The sequence below is a fragment of the Vicia villosa genome, linkage group LG1 (genome assembly GCF_029867415.1).
Source record: "Vicia villosa cultivar HV-30 ecotype Madison, WI linkage group LG1, Vvil1.0, whole genome shotgun sequence".
NCBI classification, from domain to species: Eukaryota; Viridiplantae; Streptophyta; class Magnoliopsida; order Fabales; family Fabaceae; genus Vicia; species Vicia villosa.
In genome coordinates, this window is record NC_081180.1 from 124,897,954 (window position 1) to 124,922,275 (window position 24,322).

Sequence of the window (24,322 nt, forward strand, 5' to 3'; positions counted from 1 at the left end):
CACTATTTCATAAGAGTTTCATTTTCGGTCCAGATTGTCATCTTATATATATTTTCAAGTTGTTAATCTTTCAATTTTTCGCTGTTTTAAGTAAGACTTAGGGTTATTATTGTTTATTTCGCATTCATGACGTCCTAACGGACTTACAACTGTTCTTCCAGTGAGGAGACAGCAATGAATGAAATAGAGAAACTCGTGAATGAGGTTGCAGATGGTTCTGAAAAACAATCTTGTGCCAGGTCTGTTAGAAAAGGTAGGACAAAATCGAAGAAATCTGTTACATTTGCAGAAACTTCCAAGAATGCCCCTGAAGTTGTTTCAAATGTCATCAACACAGTTGTTCCTATAAGGAATGTTAAGGTTGAAGAATATGATGTCCCCCTTGTCTCTGGGAAGGATAGTGAACCCAGTAGCAAAACCACTGAGAACTCCAACACTGTTGTTGAGAAAACAGTTGGGAACAAAGCAACTGTCCTTGATAAGAGAACAAATAGGAAGGCTGAGTGCAGGACTGCCAACAAAAGAGCTGTTACAGATGGGAATCAGAAAAGAACAATGAAACTTGCAAAAAAGGGCAAAAATGTTTCAAATATTAGGATAAGAATGTGGGGGGAAAAGCCAACTTACTGCTGGGATATTGCTATAAAGAATTCAAAAGTAAAGAAGGATAATGTCCAGGTAAGCATGCTCGAAATTTTCCTAGTGTTTTAATACTTTGCTGATGTCAAGTGTTTGATCAATGAATTTCTATGTTGTTGCAGCATTTCCCTAAGCAGATAGCAATAGACTGCTTGGCAAGTAATCAGAAGGAGGTAACCATTAGAGATTGTGATTTGTATCAACAGTTCAAGTGTACTGTGAAGACGGCATATCGTAACGGGGTTCCAAGTCCATCTGAGAAATACATGACTCAAGGATGGTATGCATATGTGAAGGCCAAAGGGTTTAAGAGAGGTGACAAACTGACATGTCAATTGGCGCGACATGGTACTTTCATTTATGTTACGATGAAGAAGAAATGATGGGTCTTGGAAAAGTTGTGGAAGAAACTTGCTTTCTATTATGTTGTTTAAGTATTTTCAGTTCACAAACTCTTTTTCCTTTATGTATGGGATAATTTAAATCTTGTTGTTGGATGACATTATGTGTTGACTTTTCCTGCAATGCTCCTTAACTCTATCAAAACTGAACTATCTTTTTTGTTAAATTTCTAATGGTTACATCTTTTTTATAATTCTGATGTTATGGAATCTATAAGTTTATTTGTATGTTATGCATAACTATTGTGGCATCTAACTTTAATGTGATTCATATGTTTGGAATATGAAAACTATTATTTTGTTACAATGCTGTCATTTAAGATATGAATTCCTTTTTACTGTATCTATTAAGAATGTGAAAATATTTTAAAAATAGATAAGTCCAAACTCTATTGGATTTTAAAATAGATGTTTTTTATAAACAAAAAAACTATAGGAATTAATTTATGTTGTATTGCGAGTAAAATAAGATTTATATTTGAAACATAAATAAGAAATTAAAATAAGTAATAATGTATGATTTACAATATATGTATACATGTTACAAAGTATAATGTTGAATATTATTTTAATTTGTTTTGGTTTTTATGTCATATGAAATAAAGGCCCATCAAGTTCCACGGCCCAAAATGTAAGTGTGTACCTATGAGCATATATAGGAAGTTGTAGAGAAATGGAAATATCTTGCTCTATTATCACTACAACTTTGGAGATGGTGAAGTGGGGTGTACCATTTGTTCCTTCTCCTTCCAGCAGGTAAGTAGACTGTGCATGCTTAAGTAGAAAATTTATGAAAGACATAAGAATATTTCAGTTTTCTCTACTTTTGCATGCACTAAAAAACTTGATCTCATATAGGGATATATAGTTGAAAACTAAGTATTTATTAAAGATTTTTGTTAGATCTGTACTTATATGGCTGCTGTTCTTAACAACAACAAAAAAGTGAATAGTACATATTCGAAATAATTATTTTATAATTTGTAAAATAATTATACTGTTGTATATAATGTTTAAGTGATCCGGAAAGAGACTCCCTTGAGTGGGCACGTCAAATCATTAAAGAGTTCGACGAAGAGCAAGATGAAATGTTAAAAACTCTCATAAACGATGGATTTCTTACTGAGGTGGAATGCATGGCTGATTATAGTGGGGAAGTAAAGTGGAGGAAGCATGTCACAGAATCAAACATGCTTGGACAAAATGCATTGGTAAATATCTTGAACAATTTAATGTATTTATGTTTATATTTGTAATTATATTTTACATATCATGCATGTTATAAATTCTGTAGAATATTCCAATGGAAATATCAAAGACATGTTTTGGTAAGACGCAGAATGCAATAAGGATGGTAGATCTTGTTGATGGAAAAGGATATCACTGTGTAATTCTTAGGGCCGGAAGGAATCAGTATGAAAAACATATTGGGCTTGGATGGTACTCTTTTGCAAAAGAGAAGAAACTTAAATCAGGAGACGTGCTTGAATTCTCAATGATTCCATTTTCAGATCTGATATTTGTTGAGTTAGTGAACAGGAATTGATGTTGCTGGTATGTTTTAATACGAAGGTACTGTGTTGGGTTGGTTGTTTTTTATCTTTAGTGTTTGTGTTGTGAAATGTATTTGTTTAAGAATATGGATTTTATGTTGACTGTGATTTAGTTTTACGTCTGTTAAATTCTATGAAAGATTATGCAAATGTTACATTGTTTGGTAACAACGTGAATTACGGTGTCGTTGACTTATTTTATTAAAGAGTGGATCTTTTTATGATGTAATTCTTTTAGGGCATGTTTATGTTTTACTAAATCTTTAGATTAATGATTTATAATTGAAGAATGTGTGAATTGAAAAAAAATAGATATACATGAGTTGCATATATTATCTATTGCAATTACAAAAAAATATATTGTGCATCTACAATAAAATCATAGTATCCTTCAAGATCTTCATTAGAAACCCCCGAACTTGAAATGATTAACGTGCATGGCGTTTAAAATTTCAAAATACTAATTGAATAGAACATTTAAATGTCCAACTATAAATTTTCAAAGACTTCATTGAAAACGACATTCGTCGTCACCGACAATGGTTGTTTGTCTTTGTCGTGAATTAAAATCTTTAGACCCTTTTTGCTCTTTACTCTTGAAACTGCCACATAAAATTGACCATGGCTGAACACGCTTCTTGGCAAATATATACCGACAAAATCTAAAGACTGACCTTGAGATTTGTTAATTGTCATAGCGTAGCATACCGTTATAGGAAACTGTCTTCTGGTCATTCGGAAGGGCCATGGGGATTGAGTCGGAGTTATGTCCATTCGTGAAATGTATACGACACCACCAATGTTCTTTCCAGAAATAATTTTTGCTTCGATAACATGATCGGCCAATTTGGTAACAATGAGACGTGTTCCATTGCAAAGACCTTCTGCTTGATCAATATTCCTGAGAAGCATTATTGGAGTACCGATTTTCAATTTGATTTTATGATTGGGGACACCAGAAGCTTGCAAGGCATTCAAAAATTCAGGAGTTAAAACATCAAAAGATTCATTGTCGTCACCGTTTGTGGTATCAACTGAATCCGAGCTTAAATACTCTTTCTCTTGACCTGCAGGTTCATAATATTATTAGTTGTCGTACATAATATTGGGCATGAAAAAATAAAATACACAATGAAATCTTAGAAAGAAATGTTGATTACCGGGAACAAATTCTAAAATATACTGATTGATTTGATCAACAGTCTCTATGGTTCCAGCTAATATTGCCCTTGACTGTAGAAAATCCACATTATTGAAATTAACATCAAAATTTGGGTAAGTGTTTTCAAATATTGCCTCAAGGGGATCATCAAAGTTAGAGATCAACAGATCTTTAGGAACGTCGATCTCTGCGTAACCATCATTTGGTTCTGATATCTTCCCATCTCCAACAGTTAAAATCCAATCTGAGAAATGTCTTAACTCTGCAGAACTGGTGGATGTTGCCGACTGCTGTAGTCGCATGTTCTTTGTAAGTTTCAAAACCTTGCAGTGATCCCATATGTATGATGAATTTATTGTAGCATGAACTATATCTGAGCGGCTGCCTCTTGGAATAAATGGAAGAATTTGCCTGAAATCACCGCCGAAGACTATTACCTTACCTCCAAATATTTTATTTGATGCTTTGGATCCACCCATGATATCCTTCAGAGTTTTATCCAATGCCTCAAAACAAAATTTATGACACATTGGAGCCTCGTCCCAGATTATCAACTTTGATAGTTTTAGTAGATCACCTCTATCGCTCCCTTTGTTTATGTCGCATGTGGAAGATTCAAGCGTGGGAATTGGAATTTTGAATTCAGAATGCGCCGTCCGGCCACCTGGAAGTAATAGTGAGGCAATTCCAGAAGAAGCAACTGTCAAACATATTTGTTTCTTTGATCTTATATAAGAAGCTAATGTTCTCCACATATAGGTTTTGCCTGTACCGCCGTAACCATAAAGAAAGAACACGCCTCCATTCTGGTTATTCACGGCCATCATGATTTGCTTGAATACATCCCTTTCTTCATCTGTTGGTAATTAGAAGATTATTCTTAATTAAATTAATATACTATGCTATACTATATAATTTGGTTTTACATTTATAACAAAATACAAATGGACAGTGAAGAAACCTGTGAGATTCTGATACAGCATGTTAAATTCTTGAAGTTGTTCATCGGGATTGTAGTTCCGCTCTTCGTAAATAAGCTTGTTGCCAAATTCTTCGGGAACATATCCTTGTGGTTTTGGCATCCCAGGAAAGTCGCTTAGGCTCTTACGATTGCATTGTAGTAGCTTTTCTATCTCAATCAATGTCAGATTGTAGATTTCTTGTTCTGATAACCTCAAACCTATTTTAACAGAAGTGTGCAATAGAATTATTTAAAAAATGAAGTTAAGGAAGTTGATATCTACTTTTTACTTCAATGACATGTTACCTCTGTTGTTGGCAATAGTCTGCTGAGAGTAAAGAATTCCATCGGATATAAGATGTCGTGTTTTGCTCCATACATGCCTTGGTCTGTTAATGCTACTTGACAATAACATGTGGACAAAAAGAAATCTTAAATAATGGCCAGAACCCCACTGAAATGCCTCTGAAATAGCAGCTATAAATTCGCGATCATCCCCAATAAAACCCATTGCAAAACATGCATCACGGAATGTATCGTACTTGACGTTATTAACTATTTTCAGTTCTGAATAATTTCGAGGGCCCTTCACATGTGTTAGCATCATTCTGAGAAAGTACAATTCTCCTGTAGTTGGAGGAACCCAAATTAACCTGCCAATTGTGTAACCCTTCTGCCTGGGTTTCCACTCTCTTTTCTTTTTGACATATACAAACTTTGAAACAAAATTGCTATAAGTTAACTGTTGAGCTTCGATGTATTTCTGATTAGCTTCAAACCATGCCATAAACATCAATTCAGTTACACTTGGTTTCTCAAGAACATTAGAAACATTGCTGATGTCAGTATAGTAGACTGAATGTTGACCTTCGCAATGGAAGTGTAATCTTTCCACAGCTGGTTTCCTTCCATGAATGGGGAAACCATAAATTCTCCAAGATGCTTCACTTGGAGAAACATACCTACAGTCAATATACTGCTTGATTTCATCAACATCTTGACTCTCGATAGGACATCCATTTTCATTCATGACAATTGCAGCGGTTATTCGATCATAGCCTTTGTTGATGTATTTAAACAAATATTTATGGATGTGCTTTGATTGCACCATTCCATATTAATATGAGTTCTAAACTTCAACAACAATTTTGCATTGTAAGGAACAACAAATCTATTGTCAACCTCTATACCATTCCTAATGACAGTGTGGCCGTTGTCCCTTCTTCTGTAAACTGGATAACCATCTTGATCGACGACTGTATCAGCCCGAAAGTCTTTAGGAAATTATTTGGAACATTTACCTTCCTTCATGCATTGCGAAGACCGGTTTGCGTTTCCGCATGGTCCGTGAATCATGTGACTTTTTACCAAGTTATATAAGTCTCCGTCGGTGTCCTTGTTCGGAATTTCGGCAGATATGATACGGTCAATATCAACAGGTGTTGGATATTTGCTGGATGGATGTAGAAATATCAAAATATGAGCGTGGGGCAGGCCTCTTTTCTGAAACTCAATGGTGTACATATCTACAACAGAAAAAAAATGTATGAATAATGATGTTTAAGAATCAAAATAATATATGCCAAGTTTTGAAATGAATCAATACTTACATGCAAGAACTTTGCCCATAATACTTTTTTTAGTCAAATCTGACAGTAACTCATCGAATTTCATCTTAAATATTCTCGTTATGAGGTCCGGCCGATCTACTGGTGTCAGATTATTAGAAGCAAGTACACGTTTCAATTCTGGCCAGTCTGGATTACACGTAAACGTTATGAATAGATCGGGGAATCCAACATAACTACATATTGCCATTCCATCAAAGTAAAGTTGATCCATGTATCTGCGACTACCAACATACGAAGATGGAAGGACAACCCTTTTCCCTGTGTTTGCACCATCGGTATGTCCATTGGTTCTGACATCTGTTAGATAGTTATACTTTCCAACTCGAAGTTTAGATTTTTTTCTTAACCATCGAAGTCTCTCAGATTCCATCATTGTATAACCATCAACCAAAAACTGTTGAAATAACCTTCTTGATCTGATAACTGTTTGGGCCTCATTCTTTCTGGCTTGAATACGAAATGCGAACCACTCTCTAATTGTGAGTCTATTTCTTTTAGTTGCTTGCTCCCACGGAACATCCTCGTTGTCGGCTACTCCAATCATTGATTCTGAGTTACGTCTATTGTTGGAATCTTGATTGCGATGTCTAATGTTAGGCCTGTAACCATCTTCGCCATAAGGGAAAAGCAATGGATATTGAAATCCCAAATATGATGTATGATATTCATCTATTCTTTGAAGTTGTCAAGTCTGTTTGTGCATTATTATGTCCCTCTTCTCAGCAGTATCAACATCACCAACAATTAGAGCAGCAACTTCGGAAACAGTTGGTTGATTATAAATTCTTCCATCGGTGCGTCGCTCGGAAATAAGACGGAGCTTTAGGTCAGAAACATTGCCTTCGGAAAGTATATCCCTTGCCATCTTAAAACTTTGAGCATGAACATTGTGTTGATATAACATAGAAGAGAGTTTTTTTCACTATGTCAACATCTATTCCGTCTTTTGTCCTGCAAAGAATGAAAACAAAAAAATGGTATATGGTCCATATCGCATAAAACAGAGCATATTATTATACATGAAGTAATTAATAGACATACTTGAATCCGTTTACTCTATGCTGTATTTCATGTTCAGTATCATATATATATAGAGTTGTGCAAATCAGGGATTTTGTCTTGGCAATGGTAACATGCTACCTATACGATGACATGATTGTCCTTGAATTCGATAATTTGGAGGACCTCTACCATTGTTAAAACGGTTGTCCATTTTAGCACCTTGAGACGTAAATGCAAACATCATGTTGAAAAGACGTATTTGTTGTTGAAATAGTTTTGATTCAGGGTTTGTTTGGTCAAACAGCAGTTTCTGTAACACCGGTGGAGGTTCTCTCAATAGAGGAATTTGAACTTTACCATCCCCGCAACACATTGTGAACTTAGGATTTAATGTTTGCCGACACTTGGTCTTCCTTTCTAAATACCACATGTTTGCACCATATTTTGGACATTCAAACACTGGATCACCTATGTCGTAAAAATCTCCTAAATGAATGCATAGCTAAGTTAACAGATCAAAGGATGTTTAACAATATAATTTAACTCACAATGATTACATGATTGTTACAAAACCTGATGGTAGTGCATTGACCATTACAGCTTGATTGTCCATATCTTCTTCATCTTCGTCCATAACCATGCTGTCGTCTGAACTCCAACCTTTGGAAATTGATACATGCAAAGTTAATTAGAAATTTGTTTAATGTTTAAATTCATTGAGAATGTACATTACCATAAATAAACCATACTCTCTGACGAATCATCATGCATATTATCCTCTTCGTTGTCATCTTCAAAAAGTTCATTAATTTCAGTAGTCCGTAATGGAGAGTTTTTTGAAGATGTAGAACCACATTCACCAACAACGTTATCAAATCTCTTCTTTAAATTCGTCCCTAAATTATTGATGTTCCTGCAAGTAACGACTCTTGGACGTTTTTTATTCAACGAATTTGCAAGACTACTGATCACTGAGGAAGCATGAGTTTTCTGCAAAGGTGTTAAAACCAAATTGCTGGAACTTGGAATGTTCTGAGAGATGGTAGAAAATGGAATTCTTGTATGAGCATTATCATGTCTACTAATTGGGGTAGTCTTTCCTACATTCTCCTTCTGCAGTCCATTCAATTTCTTTGCTCTCTTGGATTGGAGTTGACGTTTACGATGAAGTCTTGCTTCTGCTAATCTTTTTTTGCTTAACACACTGCTAAACCATTTATCTTCAAGAGCCTTTTGATTCAGATCATCCATATTTCTGCTAATTTTATTTGTTTAGACAAAATTTCGGACAAAGACTTGGTAGGAATATAAAGCCATAATATATGTATGTTTAAGTTATGTGGATATGTAATAATTATAGTAGGAGTTGAGATGCTTTTATTTGGTCCTTTGCTTTCATCTGCACGCTTAGCATAGTCATTAATTAATATCTTTCATACACAATTTTGTTTTGAAATTGTAATGATTATCATTCTTGGCATTACACGTTAAGTGTCATTAAACATCCAAAGCATGATAGAAAAGCAATGATGATTGTTTAAAGTGTGAAACAAACTTAACTTGTCTAGTTTCCAAAGCATGTAATAAATGAAATGAGTGAGTAAGTGGCTTGAGTAAAAAAGGGAGATTATTGAAAATATTTCATAAATAAATAAAAACTATTCTAAGTTTAGAAACAAAAATAATGGAATAGCAAAAGTTATATTGGTTGATGAGAATATCTGTTTTTGAAAATATTAATAGGAGCATGATTTAGTAATTCATACAATATTTAAAAAGAACCCTAAATATGCACACACAAAAAAAAGTTCAAATTAAACTTGTATAATTTTGTTATTATGATTTTGTAAATAAAATATATAGGTTAAATGTGAGATGGCTACATTGTTACATAAAAAATTTAAATCACAATATCTCACCTGCAGCATATATTATAATCATATTATATAAATAATATGATTAAGTAAAAGTACAATTGGATTGGGCATAAATGTAAAAATATCTCACATGCATCTTGTCCAAAAGTGATAAACAAAAGTAGATATAATTTTGAAACAATACAACCCAAATAAACTGTCATAACAATAAATTCAGAATAAGATATTGATTAAAACTGAACTAAATAATTCCATGGCAATCTCGAAATTGAAATTAAATAAAATGCTTGAATACAAAAAATACATGTTGTCCAAGAGTGAAAGGTTTGTTGGTACAAAAAGCAGTACTACTAAGTAAATTAAACAATACATCCCATAAACTTAACAACAAAAAAACATAAACCATAGGATTTTAAGTTCCACCAAATAAGATATAAGATGCATAAAATAAAAAAGTTGATGAAGTCTTCAAGCATTTGGTTCAATCTTCACTTTTTTGGGTGGTTTGGTTCCTGAATATTGTGTAAGTCCTAAAATCTGACAATCCGATTCTTCAACATCAACAGCATGAGAAACACTCTTTGAAGGGGTATTGGCCAAACTCTTGTCAGGATCATTTTCTCCAAATGCATATAAGGACTCCTTCAAATGTAGTAAACAGATTTAGTAAATATGGAATAAAATACATGTTTTGCATGAGAACATTGCAAATTATCAAATAACATACCATGGAAGTATCAACATGATCAGCAACAGCATTTTGCATGGGAGGAAGACTATGAGCCTGTGTTATACAATAGGATATTATTAATACAGTTGGATTCCAGTTAATTTAAGATATTCAAGCGGATTACTATAAACTGAAAAACCTCATCAGCAATATAATCCTTTTCAATTTGACTGACAAATTCTTCATCATAAGAAAGCTTCCAAATAGATGCTTGCCCAAAGGTTGGTTGTACTTTAGCTCTCAAAGCCATTTTCTTTTCCAATAACATGTCAAGCTCGTCAGGATAAACCATGGGATCATCTTCACCATTCTAAAGTTGAAAAAGTATGTTAGAAACCATATATTATACTATTTTACAAAGAAACTAAATTATTAACATACCTCTAACATTGATTTATGCATGCTATCAGCAGACTGTCCTATAATCTGCTCACAGTCGGCATCCCAAAATACAAATCGGAACTTTGATTCACCGTCATAAACATATATATCAACTTTGTACCTATTACATAAATACATATAATAAAATTGAGTGATCTTAGACAAAAAGGGTTAAAAGGTCATAAATAGAAAATATTATAACAAACAACCTTGGTATGGGTTTGTGAACATTTTCGCCACAGATACACTTGTATGGATTGTTCAAATCAGTAGCCTTCACAGAGCACTTTGTGCAACCATAGTAAAACCAAACCATGCTTGGATACATAAAATTTCGTGGTAGTTCCAACAGTAACACATAACATGTCCTAAAAATAAAAATAAAAACATTACAAATACATATAGATAATTGGTAATAACTTGAATATACATTTACGAATTTATGAGTTATACTTGTTTGATTTTGCAGAATTGACTCAAAGGAATGCACTTTGCCTTATGAACAAATTTTTCAAGTGTTGTAAACTGAGATCCACCAGACCAAAGAGACATAGATTTGGCAGATTGCGAAGGCTTTTGGGATTGCTCATTTGCAGGCAACCTGAGAATATTATAATAAATCCATGTTATAAATTGGAATCAACATACAAAACTAATTGAATTGAAAGACTGCCTAATGTTAATACTTTGACAAAAACTCAGAAATCTCCGGGATGTCTTCGTTGATTAGCAGCTTTGAACCACTCCATGCATTGGATACTGATTGAAGGAAAAAAAAGTTTACAACATTGTTGAATTCGACCACCCTAACAACAAATGTAAGACATGGTTAATCCCAGAAAAAGATTGCTAATAATGAAAAAATGCAAGATTAAAGGAAAATGAAATATTTATACCGCAGCATCCATGATAACCATCTCCAGATGTTCAGCACCCTTACTGTTAACAACGCTCCATAGATCAATAATTCGAACAGCCAATCTCCATGTTTCCTTCTTGTCGCTGATGTCTTTTATGCAGTCAAATTTTCGACTCATATTCTGCAGAAATCGAAAAATAGATAGCTTAAAACAAAAGTTGTTTAGAAAAACAACTAACAGTGTGGCATGGAGGATGTATGGCAGAATCTACGTGAAAAAGATAAACCTAATATTGATGGGCAGAAACAGGAGAGGAAGATAAGCCAAATGTAGGGTTTGGAGCTTGAAATCAAAAGCCATAATATATATAGAAGGATGATAGAAGAACTGAAGTTTTCTTGAGCAACCAAAGAGAAAAAGCGTGCAAAGGGTTTTGCTGTATTCCATGCAGATTTGCACAACTATCTACAAAAGCATGACAATAATATTAATTATGGAAAAGAAATTGGACAATTGAAAAGTAATGCAATGATTAAGGAATATATATTTTTAATTAAATTATTAAAGTATATGCAATTACCGTTGTGTCCCCGATTATCACCCTCAAATTGGATGATTAGAGGGTTAATGATAGGATTTCATATGTATTGTACTTTATTATATTAAAAGTAGATATTTATTATTCTCTCTCCTTTCAATTATATAAATTTATCTTCCATATGTCATTAATGAAGGATAATTTTGTAAAAACCTTCATAATTTCTCATTTTCATACAACAATTATTATTTTTCTTAAACTGTGTGAAAAGTTTAAAACGACTTATAATAAAAAAACGGAGGGAGTACACTTTTCTTGCGTAACTTTCAAGATTATACTATCACGAAACCAAATACACACTTTTCTTGCGCCATGCAAAACCCTCCCGTATCATCATCTTCTCCATAGGGGCGGAGCTACAGCCCAGCGAGCCCGGGCACGCGCCCGGGCTCGACCCTTGCTTTTGTTGTATACTCCCCACCTAATAGTCGATTCTTGGACAACACCAGGGACAAAATTAGTAAACTTTAGACAAAATTAAGGGCAAAACTAATAAAAATAGGGTGTGAAATTTTTGGAGAAAATCAAGGGCAAATTTTTTAGACAAAATCAAGGGCAAAATTAGTAGAAACAGGGTGTAAAGTTAGTAAAAATAAGGTATAAAGTTTTTGCCCAGACTCCCTAAAATTTCTGGCTCCGCCACTGTCTCCATCTTCTTCTCCTGACCATTTGGTAACCTTTTCTTCTTCAACCTTTCTTCTTCTTCAGCATTTTCTGCTCCAATCTCATTTTTGTTTGGTTTGGATACTTCTTTAGGGGGATCCGAAGAAAGATGGTGTTCCACCGAGATACGAGAATAGAATCTTTTGGCGCGTGAAAGGGATGGTACAATTAATTATCCATTTACTGAGTGTTTAACAAATTTGATGATTTACTATGGTGCTTTATTTTGTTATTAATGTTTATTTTGTTACTATGGTGATTTACTAGGCTTCAGAGGTTGACTCTGAAGATTTTGAGTTTGAGAATGTTGTAGAACGTGTTCCTGTATTCAACTCAGAGGAGTCGATTGAAAAAATGATCAGAAAGCGTATTATTAAGGTGGCTATCTATTTCACTGTAATGTGTTTATGTGGCTTTACTTTCTGTTTCTTTAGTTCATAGTAGGGGTGTGCAAACCATATTTCTCAAACTAAATTGCATTGAACCACAAAAAATTTGAACCATTTAAATGGTTAATGAACTGAACCACATATTATAAACAATTCAATTAACCATATTTAAGTTAAAGACCAGTTTAAACTGTTTAACTAATTATTTTTAAAAAATAACATAAATATTTTTTTAATTAAAAAATGAACTTTTTTTAAAATTAAATTTAAAAATATTTTTTTTCTAAATTATAAAAAAAACAAGAAAATTATAAAATTATAAAATTTTGAGTTTTTTTATTCGGAATGTACAAAAGAAAAAATATAAATATTTTTTTCTTCAGGAACTAAAAAGAAATGTTATTTTTAATTATTTTTTTCAAAAATTTATAAAATACTTTTAGTTACGTGTACAACATAAAAAAAAATGTTAATTAAAAATAACAAAATATAAAAATTAATTACTAATCATGGTAATTCATCGATGTAAAATTCATTTACACTGCATTTTAATTAAGTTCAATTTATATTACATTTAAAATTTATAAAATTACAATCAATTAATTAATTGATTAACGATAATTGAAACAGAAAATGTTTGTTTACTTTAAAGTAATCATATGAAAATGGATTCCCCACAAAGAAGTTTATCCAATTTTTTAATCAGCATATAAACTACTGTTTATGTCTATATCATGCGTGTTGGTTGCATAACTGTGAAAAAAAATCACTTTGCAAACTAAAACCAAAGATGAAAAACTTGGAAGTTCAATTTGCATCTTCTAGTTAGCAAACAAATATCACGCGGTAGAGAAAACTATAAAAAAAAATAATATTAACCGACAATAGATTTAGTTACAATTATAATAGAAGCCAAATTATTTGTACCGTACATTAAAAAATACAAAATTATATATATATAAGATGAAGAGAAATAAAAAAGAAAAAATAATTTTGAAATTAAATTTGATTTTTAATTATAAATTGGTTTTAAACTAGTTTATAACTGGAAATTGATTGTAAACCAGTTTATAAATACAAACTGGTTCAAAACTAGTTTGAAATTGAATTGAAACTGTTTTAACATTTAATTGATTTTTTATTAAAATGGTTTTCAAAAACTGAACCGAACTATTAATTTGGTTCAGTTCAGTGCAGTTCTTAAACCATGAACATCCCTAGTTTATAGTACATTGTCTATGTAATTTTGGTTATTTCAGAATAACTTTGATGATGTAAAAAGAGCTCCTAAAGTGCAAGTTAGTAATCCTGCTGATTCTGTTTCAAGCCAAATTGAAATTACAAAGGAGGTTGAGGTACTTCATTTAACACTATTTAATCTATTTTTTGGTTGATGCTATGTTGGCTATTACAATGGAAGCAAGTTGTTTGTCTTGCTAGCATCTGTTCCTTATCACTCAATAGGCATACACACTTTAGTTCCAAAAATGCACTTTCTCCTTACAATCTGTCCAAAACCTGTGTGATATCAATCAACAATTTAATTTTCTATTTATTGGACATTCTAATTGTTGCTAACTTTTTTTTTTCTTTCCAAATTTTACAGCATACTGAAGATATGTCCTGTGAAAATAAACTACCTAAAGATGATGATGTAAAAAGGGCTGGAAAGAAGGAAAAGACAGAAAAGAAATCGGAATGAGTGATTGTTCATACAATATGTCTGTGATTAGCATGGTTTTAAATTGCGGTCCGCAACCGCAATTGCAGCCGCAATATTATTGATGCGGTAGCTTCCGCATCCGCATCAAAACCGCAATTGCGGTGTGATTTGTAATCACACGTCCCACAACACTATAATTCACATCAAACAATATTGATTTTAAGAGATATGGATATGCTGTTGATGGACAGCTTTTGATAATCAAGTCATATATACCCATGATACTGAAATTTTAGCATTCGTTAATCTATTCTATTGCTGATTTCCCAAATCAATGGATAGTCATGGATATGATGGTGCTTGGACAACCTTTGAAATTTTAGCACTCGTTACTCACCCTTGTTCTATTGTTTTCCTAAAATCAGTGTATTTGTTGGTTTTAGTTGTCAAATGCAATGACATCAGGGCCGGCCCTGGGCCCGGGCAAGCAGGCCCATAGCCCAGGGTCTCAGAAAAATGGGGGCCTCATTTGGGGGGTGTGGTTAAAATTTATAATACTGAAATTATAAAATATATCCCTGTCAGCGATACTAGCAAACACTTCTGTAGCTTTTGCGCAGCGGTTTAACCAACTCTATTGGAATTATAGTGTTTCCAGTTCGATTCTTGATGGCTTTCAAATACTACTTCAATTTTTCACGCTTCAATCTTAATAAATTTTAATTAATACTTAGTGCCAAGTCATTCCATAGCTTGATATAATTTTTATGACAATTAACAATTATTAAATTTTAATTATAAAATAATTTGTATATAATTAATTAAAATTTATAATAAGAATTGAAATCAAATTTTATTCTTATTATTTATTGTAACTCTTATAATTTTATTTTAATTTATTTCGAGTTTAATTTTTATGCATTTTCTGTGTAAAACTTTTTACACTATCAATGTATCACAACCACTCAATTATATTATTTTAAAAGAAATTAAAATAAGAGTCAAATATTTTTAATAAATTAACGTTTGTGATTAATTGACGGGGTAAAATTTATTTATTGTGAGTGTATTCCAATAATATTAATTTATTTCAGTATAAATTTTACTATTTTAGAGAATATTTATATGTTATAATTAAATATTTAAAAGTTTGTTATACAATTAGCTCATTTACTATCAAATTTTTATGATGAAATTAAATTCATTATCAATTATGCTTTAAAATAAACTTTTTACTAATTATCTGATTATATAAATAAACTTTTTATCAATTAGTCTTAGAAATTTGAGCAATTAAGACACTTAAAAGATTCTCATTCTTATTTCCATTAATCATATTTCGATTTTGAATTCTTTAATGATTTGTATATACCTTTTTATCTACATTAAAATTCTTTTATTGTTAAAAACAACCATGACTTCATATTTTTGATTCGAGATTCTTCTTTTATTTTGAGGTGAGTAAAATAGTTTTTTAATTAAGGGTCTATTTTTTTATTTGCCCTGGGCCTCTAAATAATCGGGACCGGCCCTGAATGACATGGTTGAATTTATTAGCTGATTCACTATTTTAGTATTATGCACATATTTTTATTGATCTTTAGAAATACATTTGCCTCTTAAAATTCTTTCACACATTTTAACCATTAAAATTGCAGTTTATAATATACACTTTAGCTAAAGTAGTATGAGATACTTTTTTACATATAATTTTAATAAGATAATAAATTTTTATTTTAAATTTCAATTTTATATTCTCAATTTACATAGCGTTGAGAGAATTCTTGAGGTTACATGAACTACCACTCACTAAAACTCATTTTAAATGAATGATTTTTTTCCAACCTCAATGAAAAAGAATGCTCTAAACATTATAATGTTTTCACAAAAAATAACAGTACATTTTTAAAATATATTGTTTTTTAAACTTGATTTTACTAATTTTTTATAAACACTTATGTTTAGTAAAATCACACACATCATAATTCGAAGACTTTCAATATCTACCTTATTGAATAAAGATGTAAATAAAACTTTTGTGACTCCAAAAGAAGGATGACATAATCGACAATGAAAAAGAAAGACTTTTTCCTTTTGAGAGAATATTGACTCTAACATAAATGAGTGGGACAAGTCGAATTTAATTTGTACATTGACTTGGTTCTTCAACTAAAGTCATTCCTTTCTCTAGCACGTCCAATTATTTTTCCTGACTCCTTATCCTGAGATATACAACAATATGAAAAGTCACACTACAAGATTGAATTGTTTGTAAGTTTTTGTATGGAAACAAGGTTCATAGATAGTTTTGGAACATGGATGATCCTTTTAAGGATTATATAATGACTTATTTGGATATCTCCAATGCCAACTATAACTAAAAGAGTAGCATCTGCATCATAATATTTTTTTTATTAGAGGATATAAAAATGGATTACTTTAATATCAAATAAATAAAAAATTAAGGATTTGAATAAATTAATAATATCGTCATATCAAATATTTTGTTGAGATTTTCTGTTAGAGAATAGAAAATAAGGTTAACTTAATAGATAATATATTAATAATGAAAATTTTGGATAAATTAATAGTGAAGTCAATTTAATAAAGAATAAATGAAAAGTAAGAGATTTAAATAGGTTATAGTAACAGAATCAATTTAACAAAGAACAAATTAAAATAAAAGATCTGGATGAATCAATTTAATAGAAAATAAATTTATTTGATAGATTATTTTGGAAAAGCCTATTATTTCTCCTGTGCGATTCTTGACCGTTGGATTAAATCTAACATTTGATCTCTATCCTAGAAAAGAAAACCTTTATATATAAAGAAAACCAAGTACTACGTTCGGTTTTTAAATAAATAGAAAAGCCATATAGGAGAGGCATCCTTCCCTGCCGAACCCTTACCGCCATAATTGTTCTGTTGTTCTCAATGTTGCGAAGAAACATCCGTTTGCGGAGAGAGTATTTGTATAGAAAAAGCTTAGAAGGAAAGGAGCGTCTCCTTTATGAGAAGAAGCGCAAAATCAGAGAAGCTCTTGAAGGTTTTTCATTCATCAGTTTTTTTTACTTTTTTTCAAATTTGTTTTGTTGATTTTCTTTGTTTTTTTATTACCTTTTGCAGAAGGTAAACCTATACCTACTGAGCTTCGAAAAGAGGAGACGGCACTTCGTCGTCAAATTGATCTCGAAGATGAAAACACAACTGGTATTCAATTTCTCTGTTTTTTACTTTACAAATTTGTCTGTGTTCGTGAGTTTAGGGTTTTAATTTTAATACTTTGTGCTCTATTGAGTTCAGTTCCAACAACTCACATTGATGATGAGTATGCATTTGCGGCCGAGAAAGATCCTAAAATCATGCTCACCACATCGAGGGATCCAAGCGCTCCTCTTAAACAGTTTGTAACGGAGTTGAGTACTGTCTTTCCCAATGCTCAACGAATAAACCGTGGTGGTCAGGCTATTTCAGAGATTATAAATGCTTGTCGGTCGCACGACTATACAGATGTAATATTGGTTCATGAACACCGTGGCGTGCCTGCTGGTTTAACTCTTTACCATCTACCATTTGGCCCAACTGCATGTTTTAGTTTAGTCAATGTGGTATGTTTCGGTCTTAATGTTAACTATATAGATTTATATGTGTATAATTTAGGAGACTCTATGTTAATTTGTTGTTTCTTGAAGGTTACAAGACATGAAATTAAAGACAAAAAAGCTCTTGGAGCCATGTCGGGGGCTTATCCAAGAATTATACTTAATAATTTCTCAACTTCGGTACGAGCTTTATTATCTATGTAAAATTGTCCGATATAGGTTTTATTACGATGTAATGTAGAGAATCCCTAGAACATTGGGAACACTTAATTTGAAAATATTATAAAGTAAACAGTTATGACCATCTATAGGGCTGACTGCTAATGACATTTCTTTTGGTCCTGAAACAGTTAGGTGAAAGGACTTCCAATATTCTAAAGCATCTGTTTCCGGAGCCAAAACCTGACGCAAAGCGTATTGTCTCTTTTTCCAATAATTCAGACTATATCAGTTTCAGGTTGGTTACATTTGATTTATCTGTTTTATGCATTAAGCCTTCTTTACAGTTACATTTACTCGTTTCCTTCTCATTTAAAATACCCTGTCTGCTGCCATACAGGCATCATATATATCAAAAACTTGCGGGTCCTAACTCTGTCGAATTGAAGGAAATTGGTCCACGGTTTGAACTGCGACTATATCAGGTTTGTGTTGCAATTAAGTTCACTATTAGTTCTTATCTAACATGTTTCCACTATATCAGAAGTTTTTGCATTTACTGGTTTACATTAATCTCCAATCTTATTCCTAAGATTGGTTACCAAAAACCCGTCCTCCCGTCCTTCATGTTTCTGAAACCTTTTGCAGATAAAATTGGGAATAGTGGATCAAGCTGAAGCTCAAACAGAATGGGTCTTGAGACCATACATGAACACTACCAAGAAGCGGAAGTTTCTCTGAAATTTAATTTTATGAATTTACTTTTTTGTTCATCTGCCTGTTATGTCATTTACTCATGTGCTAAACATACAAAGTAGCTCTTTTTGGATTGGCGTTTGCTGCAAACGCACTTTTCTTCCTCTCCCATCGCGATTTGGAGAAGCTACAAAAGGTAGCTTTTGGTCTACTGTGAATTTTCATTGCGATATTGTGAATCCTACCGCCAATTCAAACAGGCTATAAGTGCATGAGTGTCTATCTATTTTATTTTTTTCACAAATTATTTTATGTTTTTAAATAAAATTATTAAACGATTTTTTAATATACTTTTTGTTTGTTATTGTTTCAAATAAGTATTATTAATTTCGTAATATATATCTTAGGTAAAACTCAACTTGTACAAAATGAGGTGTCATCATATTTTATCCTATACATACACGATGATGGGGCATTATGTTTTTAATAAAAATATCATATATTAATGTTTATTTTGTGATTTGATTTCTTTTTCATTCAAGTTAGTATGGATTAAAATGTAAGAAGTTTAAAAATTTTATCATAGAAAAAGCATTTTTTGTTTTTTTAAAGAATTTACTAATGTGTTATGGTGTTTAGGTACATTATGTTTTTGGTGGAAATGAAATTTAGGATTTATTTAAAATAAAAGAAAGAAAATACTGTCAAGAAATAAACTTGGTTAGGTGTCCAGGATAGTCACAAACTGTAAAGGGAAAAGCTTCAAGGTGCAGGTCCTCAAATGTGTTTTTTCTTTTTTCAGAATACATGCTATGCTATTTCTATCTTAGTGTTTTTGATGGGTGTTCAAAACCAAACCAACCCAATAGAAAATCACAAAGTAAACTAAATCGAAACCGCAAAAAATCGTATTTGATTTGGATTTATTGAGGTCATCTTTTAACAAAACTGCACGGTTCGATTTGCGGTTTGTATTTTGTAAACCGAATCAACTCGCATTATGTTACAACCTAACTTTTACTTAACTCACATTCAACCCAAACTTAAATCTATTATACATTAGTCTTATGATTTCAAAAATTTTCTCATCATTACACATATGATTTCAGTCTTGATATTCTCAAATCTCTAATAAAATTATTGCGCATTCTTTGCCACATACATCTTTTCTCTTCTTCTCTAATCTCTACTCTCTTATATTCTTTCTTTTTCACCTCCTCAATTTTATGGAAATGTTTCTTATTTCAGTTTCGCTTTTATCGCAAATCTTCTTCTCTAATCTCTCAACTATTTTGTGTTTTGTTTTTTATCTTAACTAATCTCTCGTCTTTTATATTATTTTTCATTATAATAATTTTTTATATTGCTTTATGCTATTATTTTATGTTTATTATTTCACTTTTGTCTAATTTGATTTTTACATATTAAATGCAAAATTGTTGTCAAAATATGACGAGTTTTGTTGTTATTTGATAGTGTATAAATGTCTAAATACAAAGTTATGTTGTCATCTATATGTGTATATATGGCTCAATAAAATATTTGTAAAAACCGAACCAACCAAACTAAACCACATTGGTTTGATTCGGTTTTTTTCTAAAAGCCAACCGAATCAAACCAAACTGCACGATCTTTTGTCTTGCGGTTGAAGGGTAGAAAAACACTTAGAAAGGGGGGGGTTGAATAAGTGTAGTTTCAAAACTAGTAAGATAAAAACAACTTGCACAATTATTTTTATCCTGGTTCGTTGTTAACTAAACTACTCCAGTCCACCCTTGACAAGGTGATTTACCTCAACTGAGGATTTAATCCACTAATCACACGAGATTAAAATGGTTTTCCACTTAGACAACTTCTAAGTCTTCTAGAGTATTCTGATCACAACCTGATCACTCTAGGAACAATCTGTTTAGATACCCTCTAAGACTTTTCTAGAGTATTCTGATCACACTTGATCACTCTAGTCCTTTACAAATTAATGTAAACAAATTCTAAGAGTATTACAATGCTTCTGAAAAGCTATAATCACAACAGTGATATTTCTCTTAAAGTTTAAGCTTAATCTCACTATAATATTACAACAGCAATAAGTGAGGTTGAAGATGAAGTTATGAGAGCTTTTGAATTTGACTGCGTTTTAGCGTTTTTGCATAAAGTGTTGTGTTCAGCTTCTCATCAGAACTTCAATATATAGGCGTATGAGAAGATGACCGTTGGGAGCATTTAATGCTTTGCGTATTCCGTACAGCATTGCATTTAATGTTTCACTGTTTTGTCAACTACCTCGAGCCTTGCTTTCGCTGTGTCTACTGACGTTGCCGTTAATAGCTTCTAACATTCCTTTTGTCAGTCAGCGTAGCCTGCCATCTTGTACTTGATTCTGATTGATCTTTTGTAGATACAACGTTTGAATCTTCAGAGTCAATACAGCTTGGTGCAGAGCATCTTCTTGTCTTCTGACCTTGAAGTGCTTCTGAGCGTGATAACATGAGAACTTCAGTGCTTCTGCTTCTGATCTCAAGTTCTTCTGATGCTTCCATAGACCATGTTCTGCTTTTGCTTGACCATCTTATGATGTCTTGCCAGACCATGTTCTGATGTTGCATGCTGAACCTTCTGAGTCAGTGCTTCTTGCGCTGATTTTGTGCATACTCTTTATATAATTCCTGAAATGGAAATTGCATAGTATTAGAGTACCACATTATCTCATTCAAAATTCATATACATTGTTATCATCAAAACTAAAAATATTGCTCAGAACAAATCTTGTTCAAACAATCTCCCCCTTTTTGATGATTACAAAAACATATATAAATGATATGAATTTGCAATCAGAATAACAGACGGCTAAAGACAATTACACAGTTATAGCATAAGCATATAAACATAGTGTGTAAATATGTCTCCCTCTGAGATTAACAATCTCCCCCTGAAATAAATACTGGAAGAAATTTATAATAAAGGACTTCCCTGAGTATTTTCCATTTCAGTTGAGACGATCACATATGCTTAGATCTTAACAAAATTCATAGCTTCTGCTTCTTGCTTCCGTAGGACAGCTTCAGAGCTTGAATTTCTTCTTGGACCACTTCATGCTAGATTGTATCAGAACATTGTTGAATGTACCAGAGCATCATCAGAGCATCTCTACATTCTGAAATGTTACAGAACAAACTATACGACAAAAGTCAGAACATGAATGATTCAGAACATAAAATATGTATCAGAACATATAATATGTATCAGAGCATAAATGCTAATGTTTCAGAGCATATTTAGAACAAAAACATGCATCAGAACATTTAAGAAAATAAGAAGGAGTTAGAGCATATTCTATCAGAATATCATAACATTCTTCCTTCTTGCTTCTGATCTTGAAGCTTCACAGCACTCAGCTTGCTTCAATTTCCATGAGCATATTCTTTACAGAATTGCTTTTCCTCGTGATTTTGCTTCTCATGTTTAGCTTTTAAGATTTTCTTCAATCCTGCAAAACACTTAAAAACACAGAACTTGCAAGTTCTTGTTAGAAATGTGGAGACTTTCTCCCAGCAACTGATAATAAAAATCAGATCATTTATTACATTTTTCTCCCCCTTTTTGTCATACCATCAAAAAGCACAAAGATTCAGATAAAAAACAAAATAAAATGAGAGAAAAGAAGATAGTTTTCATTGATTTCAAAAGGAAGAACTATCAGAAGTACAGAGAAAGATGCAAAGAAGCAGATGCAAGAAACAACGAGACAACTAAGACACTAAGACTACCCTAGCTTGGACATAATCTTGGCCAGCATGTCTTGAATCCCAGCATTGCTCTCATACTGTCTCACCATGAATGAGCGGAATTCATCATTTGTTTCTTCTTGCCTTTCCATGGGAGAAGCTATCTCCGCTTGGTTCTTTTGAAGAATTTCCAAAGTCTTCGTGAGAAGAGAGGGTTCTTCAGAAGAAGCTGGACCACTTCTGTTCAGAGGAGAGATGTTCGCCACAGAGGTATCAACCATAAGAACATCATCGTGATTTTCCTGTGCAGAAGTTCCTTCAGCGATGTTGCCGTAGACTGCTTCTGGAATAACATCTTCTCCATTTTCCAGAGCCAGAAGAATTTCAGCAAGATTGTTTGGAGGAGAAGGAGCATCAACTTCTGGTGGGGAGTCAACTGATGGATATACCATATCTGGCGCTTCTTCAGAGGGATTTTCCCTTAGCCATTTGAATATTGACCGAAAATCTCCAATCAACACAGAGTAACGAGGCTTCCACACTACAATCTCCCTGCAAAGATTTTCTTCAGCAACAGGAACTTGTTCTTCTGCAAGTTCATCAATGAAGTCCTTCTCTTCAAGGAAGTATCTGCCACCCAGATAAGTAAACCAGAAATCTTCTGACTGCCTCAGAAAGCCATTAGGTCGAGGAGCAAGTTCTACACAAATTTCCTGAAGTTCTTGAAAATAAGCATCTGCTTGTCTTCTGAAGAATCTCCAAAATCTCCTCATAGCAACATCATTTAAACCACCTTGATGAGCTATTATGAGAGTGTCAAAGACTCTTGTGACATTCCTCTTGACCATTTAAAAAATTACACCAATAGGATATGCTCGGCGGGATTTTATGTTTGTTTGGGCAGAAACAGGTTTTGGGACAGAATAGGGTTGAGGTTCTCTATCAAGATGAAGAGATGATTCTGCCTCATTTTCAGAATCTAACACTACTAGCTCTGGCTCAGGGCGAGGCCTAGGAGTATAGTTGCAGTCATGGAGCAATTGCTCATGTGATGCAGAATCTGGAAGGTCAGATGAGGGAGAATTGATTTGTGGTTGGGAAGAGATGGGTTCATAGTTAGCATGAGGTGGAGGTTGAGAGGTGGATATATTTGTGTGAGGTGGAAAGAGAGTTTGAAGAGGTTCAATTTCAAGAACAGGGTTTTCAAGGGCCTGATCAAGAACAAGATTGGTTTTGATGGAGACGGAGGAATGAGAACATTTGTGACGGGTGATTGAGAAGGGGTAAGAGTATTGGTTACAGGGGAAGAAGGAGGTGTGAGGAAACAGATATTTATGGGTGATTCTGATGGGGCTTTTTCTGGTTGATTTACTGGTTCAGGGGTTTGAGCAATATTTATTGGTGCAACTTCTGAACGTAAAGTAGGAACAGAATCAGGTTCAGAGAGATGTATACCTTTGGACACCTTTTGAATGGCCTCAAACACAGCTTCCAGTTTCCTCTGCTTCTTGCTCTTTGGTTCTTCCACAATCTTTTCCTTCCCAAGAGAAATTTCTCTTCTTCTGGCAGATTCCAATTTCTCCTTCTCACTATCGATAGCCTTTTGACTTTCAACATTTTGAGTTGA

At 32.8% G+C, this 24,322-nt stretch overlaps 2 protein-coding genes across 2 annotated transcripts; one reads left to right on the forward strand and one right to left on the reverse strand.

Moving 5' to 3' along the window:
- Positions 1-3,082: 3,082 nt before the first annotated feature.
- Positions 3,083-6,891, reverse strand: LOC131653363 (uncharacterized). The gene is made up of 7 exons (XM_058923479.1): positions 6,327-6,891; positions 6,018-6,242; positions 5,907-5,972; positions 5,023-5,775; positions 4,717-4,935; positions 3,754-4,611; positions 3,083-3,660 (listed from the first exon to the last, which is right to left on the reverse strand). Exons 1-7 carry the CDS (start codon positions 6,889-6,891, stop codon positions 3,083-3,085), a joined length of 3,264 nt encoding a protein of 1,087 aa, XP_058779462.1.
- Positions 6,892-17,382: 10,491 nt separating this feature from the next.
- LOC131616277 (uncharacterized) lies at positions 17,383-19,937 on the forward strand. The gene is made up of 7 exons (XM_058887562.1): positions 17,383-17,559; positions 17,640-17,723; positions 17,817-18,121; positions 18,206-18,295; positions 18,466-18,572; positions 18,675-18,759; positions 18,923-19,937. The coding sequence occupies exons 1-7, from the start codon at positions 17,448-17,450 to the stop codon at positions 19,013-19,015; spliced, it is 876 nt and encodes a 291-aa protein (XP_058743545.1). The 5' UTR covers positions 17,383-17,447; the 3' UTR covers positions 19,016-19,937.
- Positions 19,938-24,322: the final 4,385 nt, after the last annotated feature.

Bases quoted from the DNA above. Each gene is read 5' to 3' on its own strand.
- LOC131616277 (XM_058887562.1), top strand. From the start codon at position 17,448: ATGTTGCGAAGAAACATCCGTTTGCGGAGAGAGTATTTGTATAGAAAA. The intron at 18,296-18,465 runs GTACGAGCTTTA...GTCCTGAAACAG, and splicing joins TTAATAATTTCTCAACTTCG to TTAGGTGAAAGGACTTCCAA. The intron at 18,760-18,922 runs GTTTGTGTTGCA...AACCTTTTGCAG, and splicing joins TTGAACTGCGACTATATCAG to ATAAAATTGGGAATAGTGGA.
- LOC131653363 (XM_058923479.1), bottom strand. From the start codon at position 6,891: ATGATTGGAGTAGCCGACAACGAGGATGTTCCGTGGGAGCAAGCAACT. The intron at 6,243-6,326 runs GTAAGTATTGAT...TTTCTGTTGTAG, and splicing joins TATGGGCAAAGTTCTTGCAT to ATATGTACACCATTGAGTTT. The intron at 5,776-5,906 runs GTATAGAGGTTG...ACATCAACAAAG, and splicing joins CCACACTGTCATTAGGAATG to GCTATGATCGAATAACCGCT.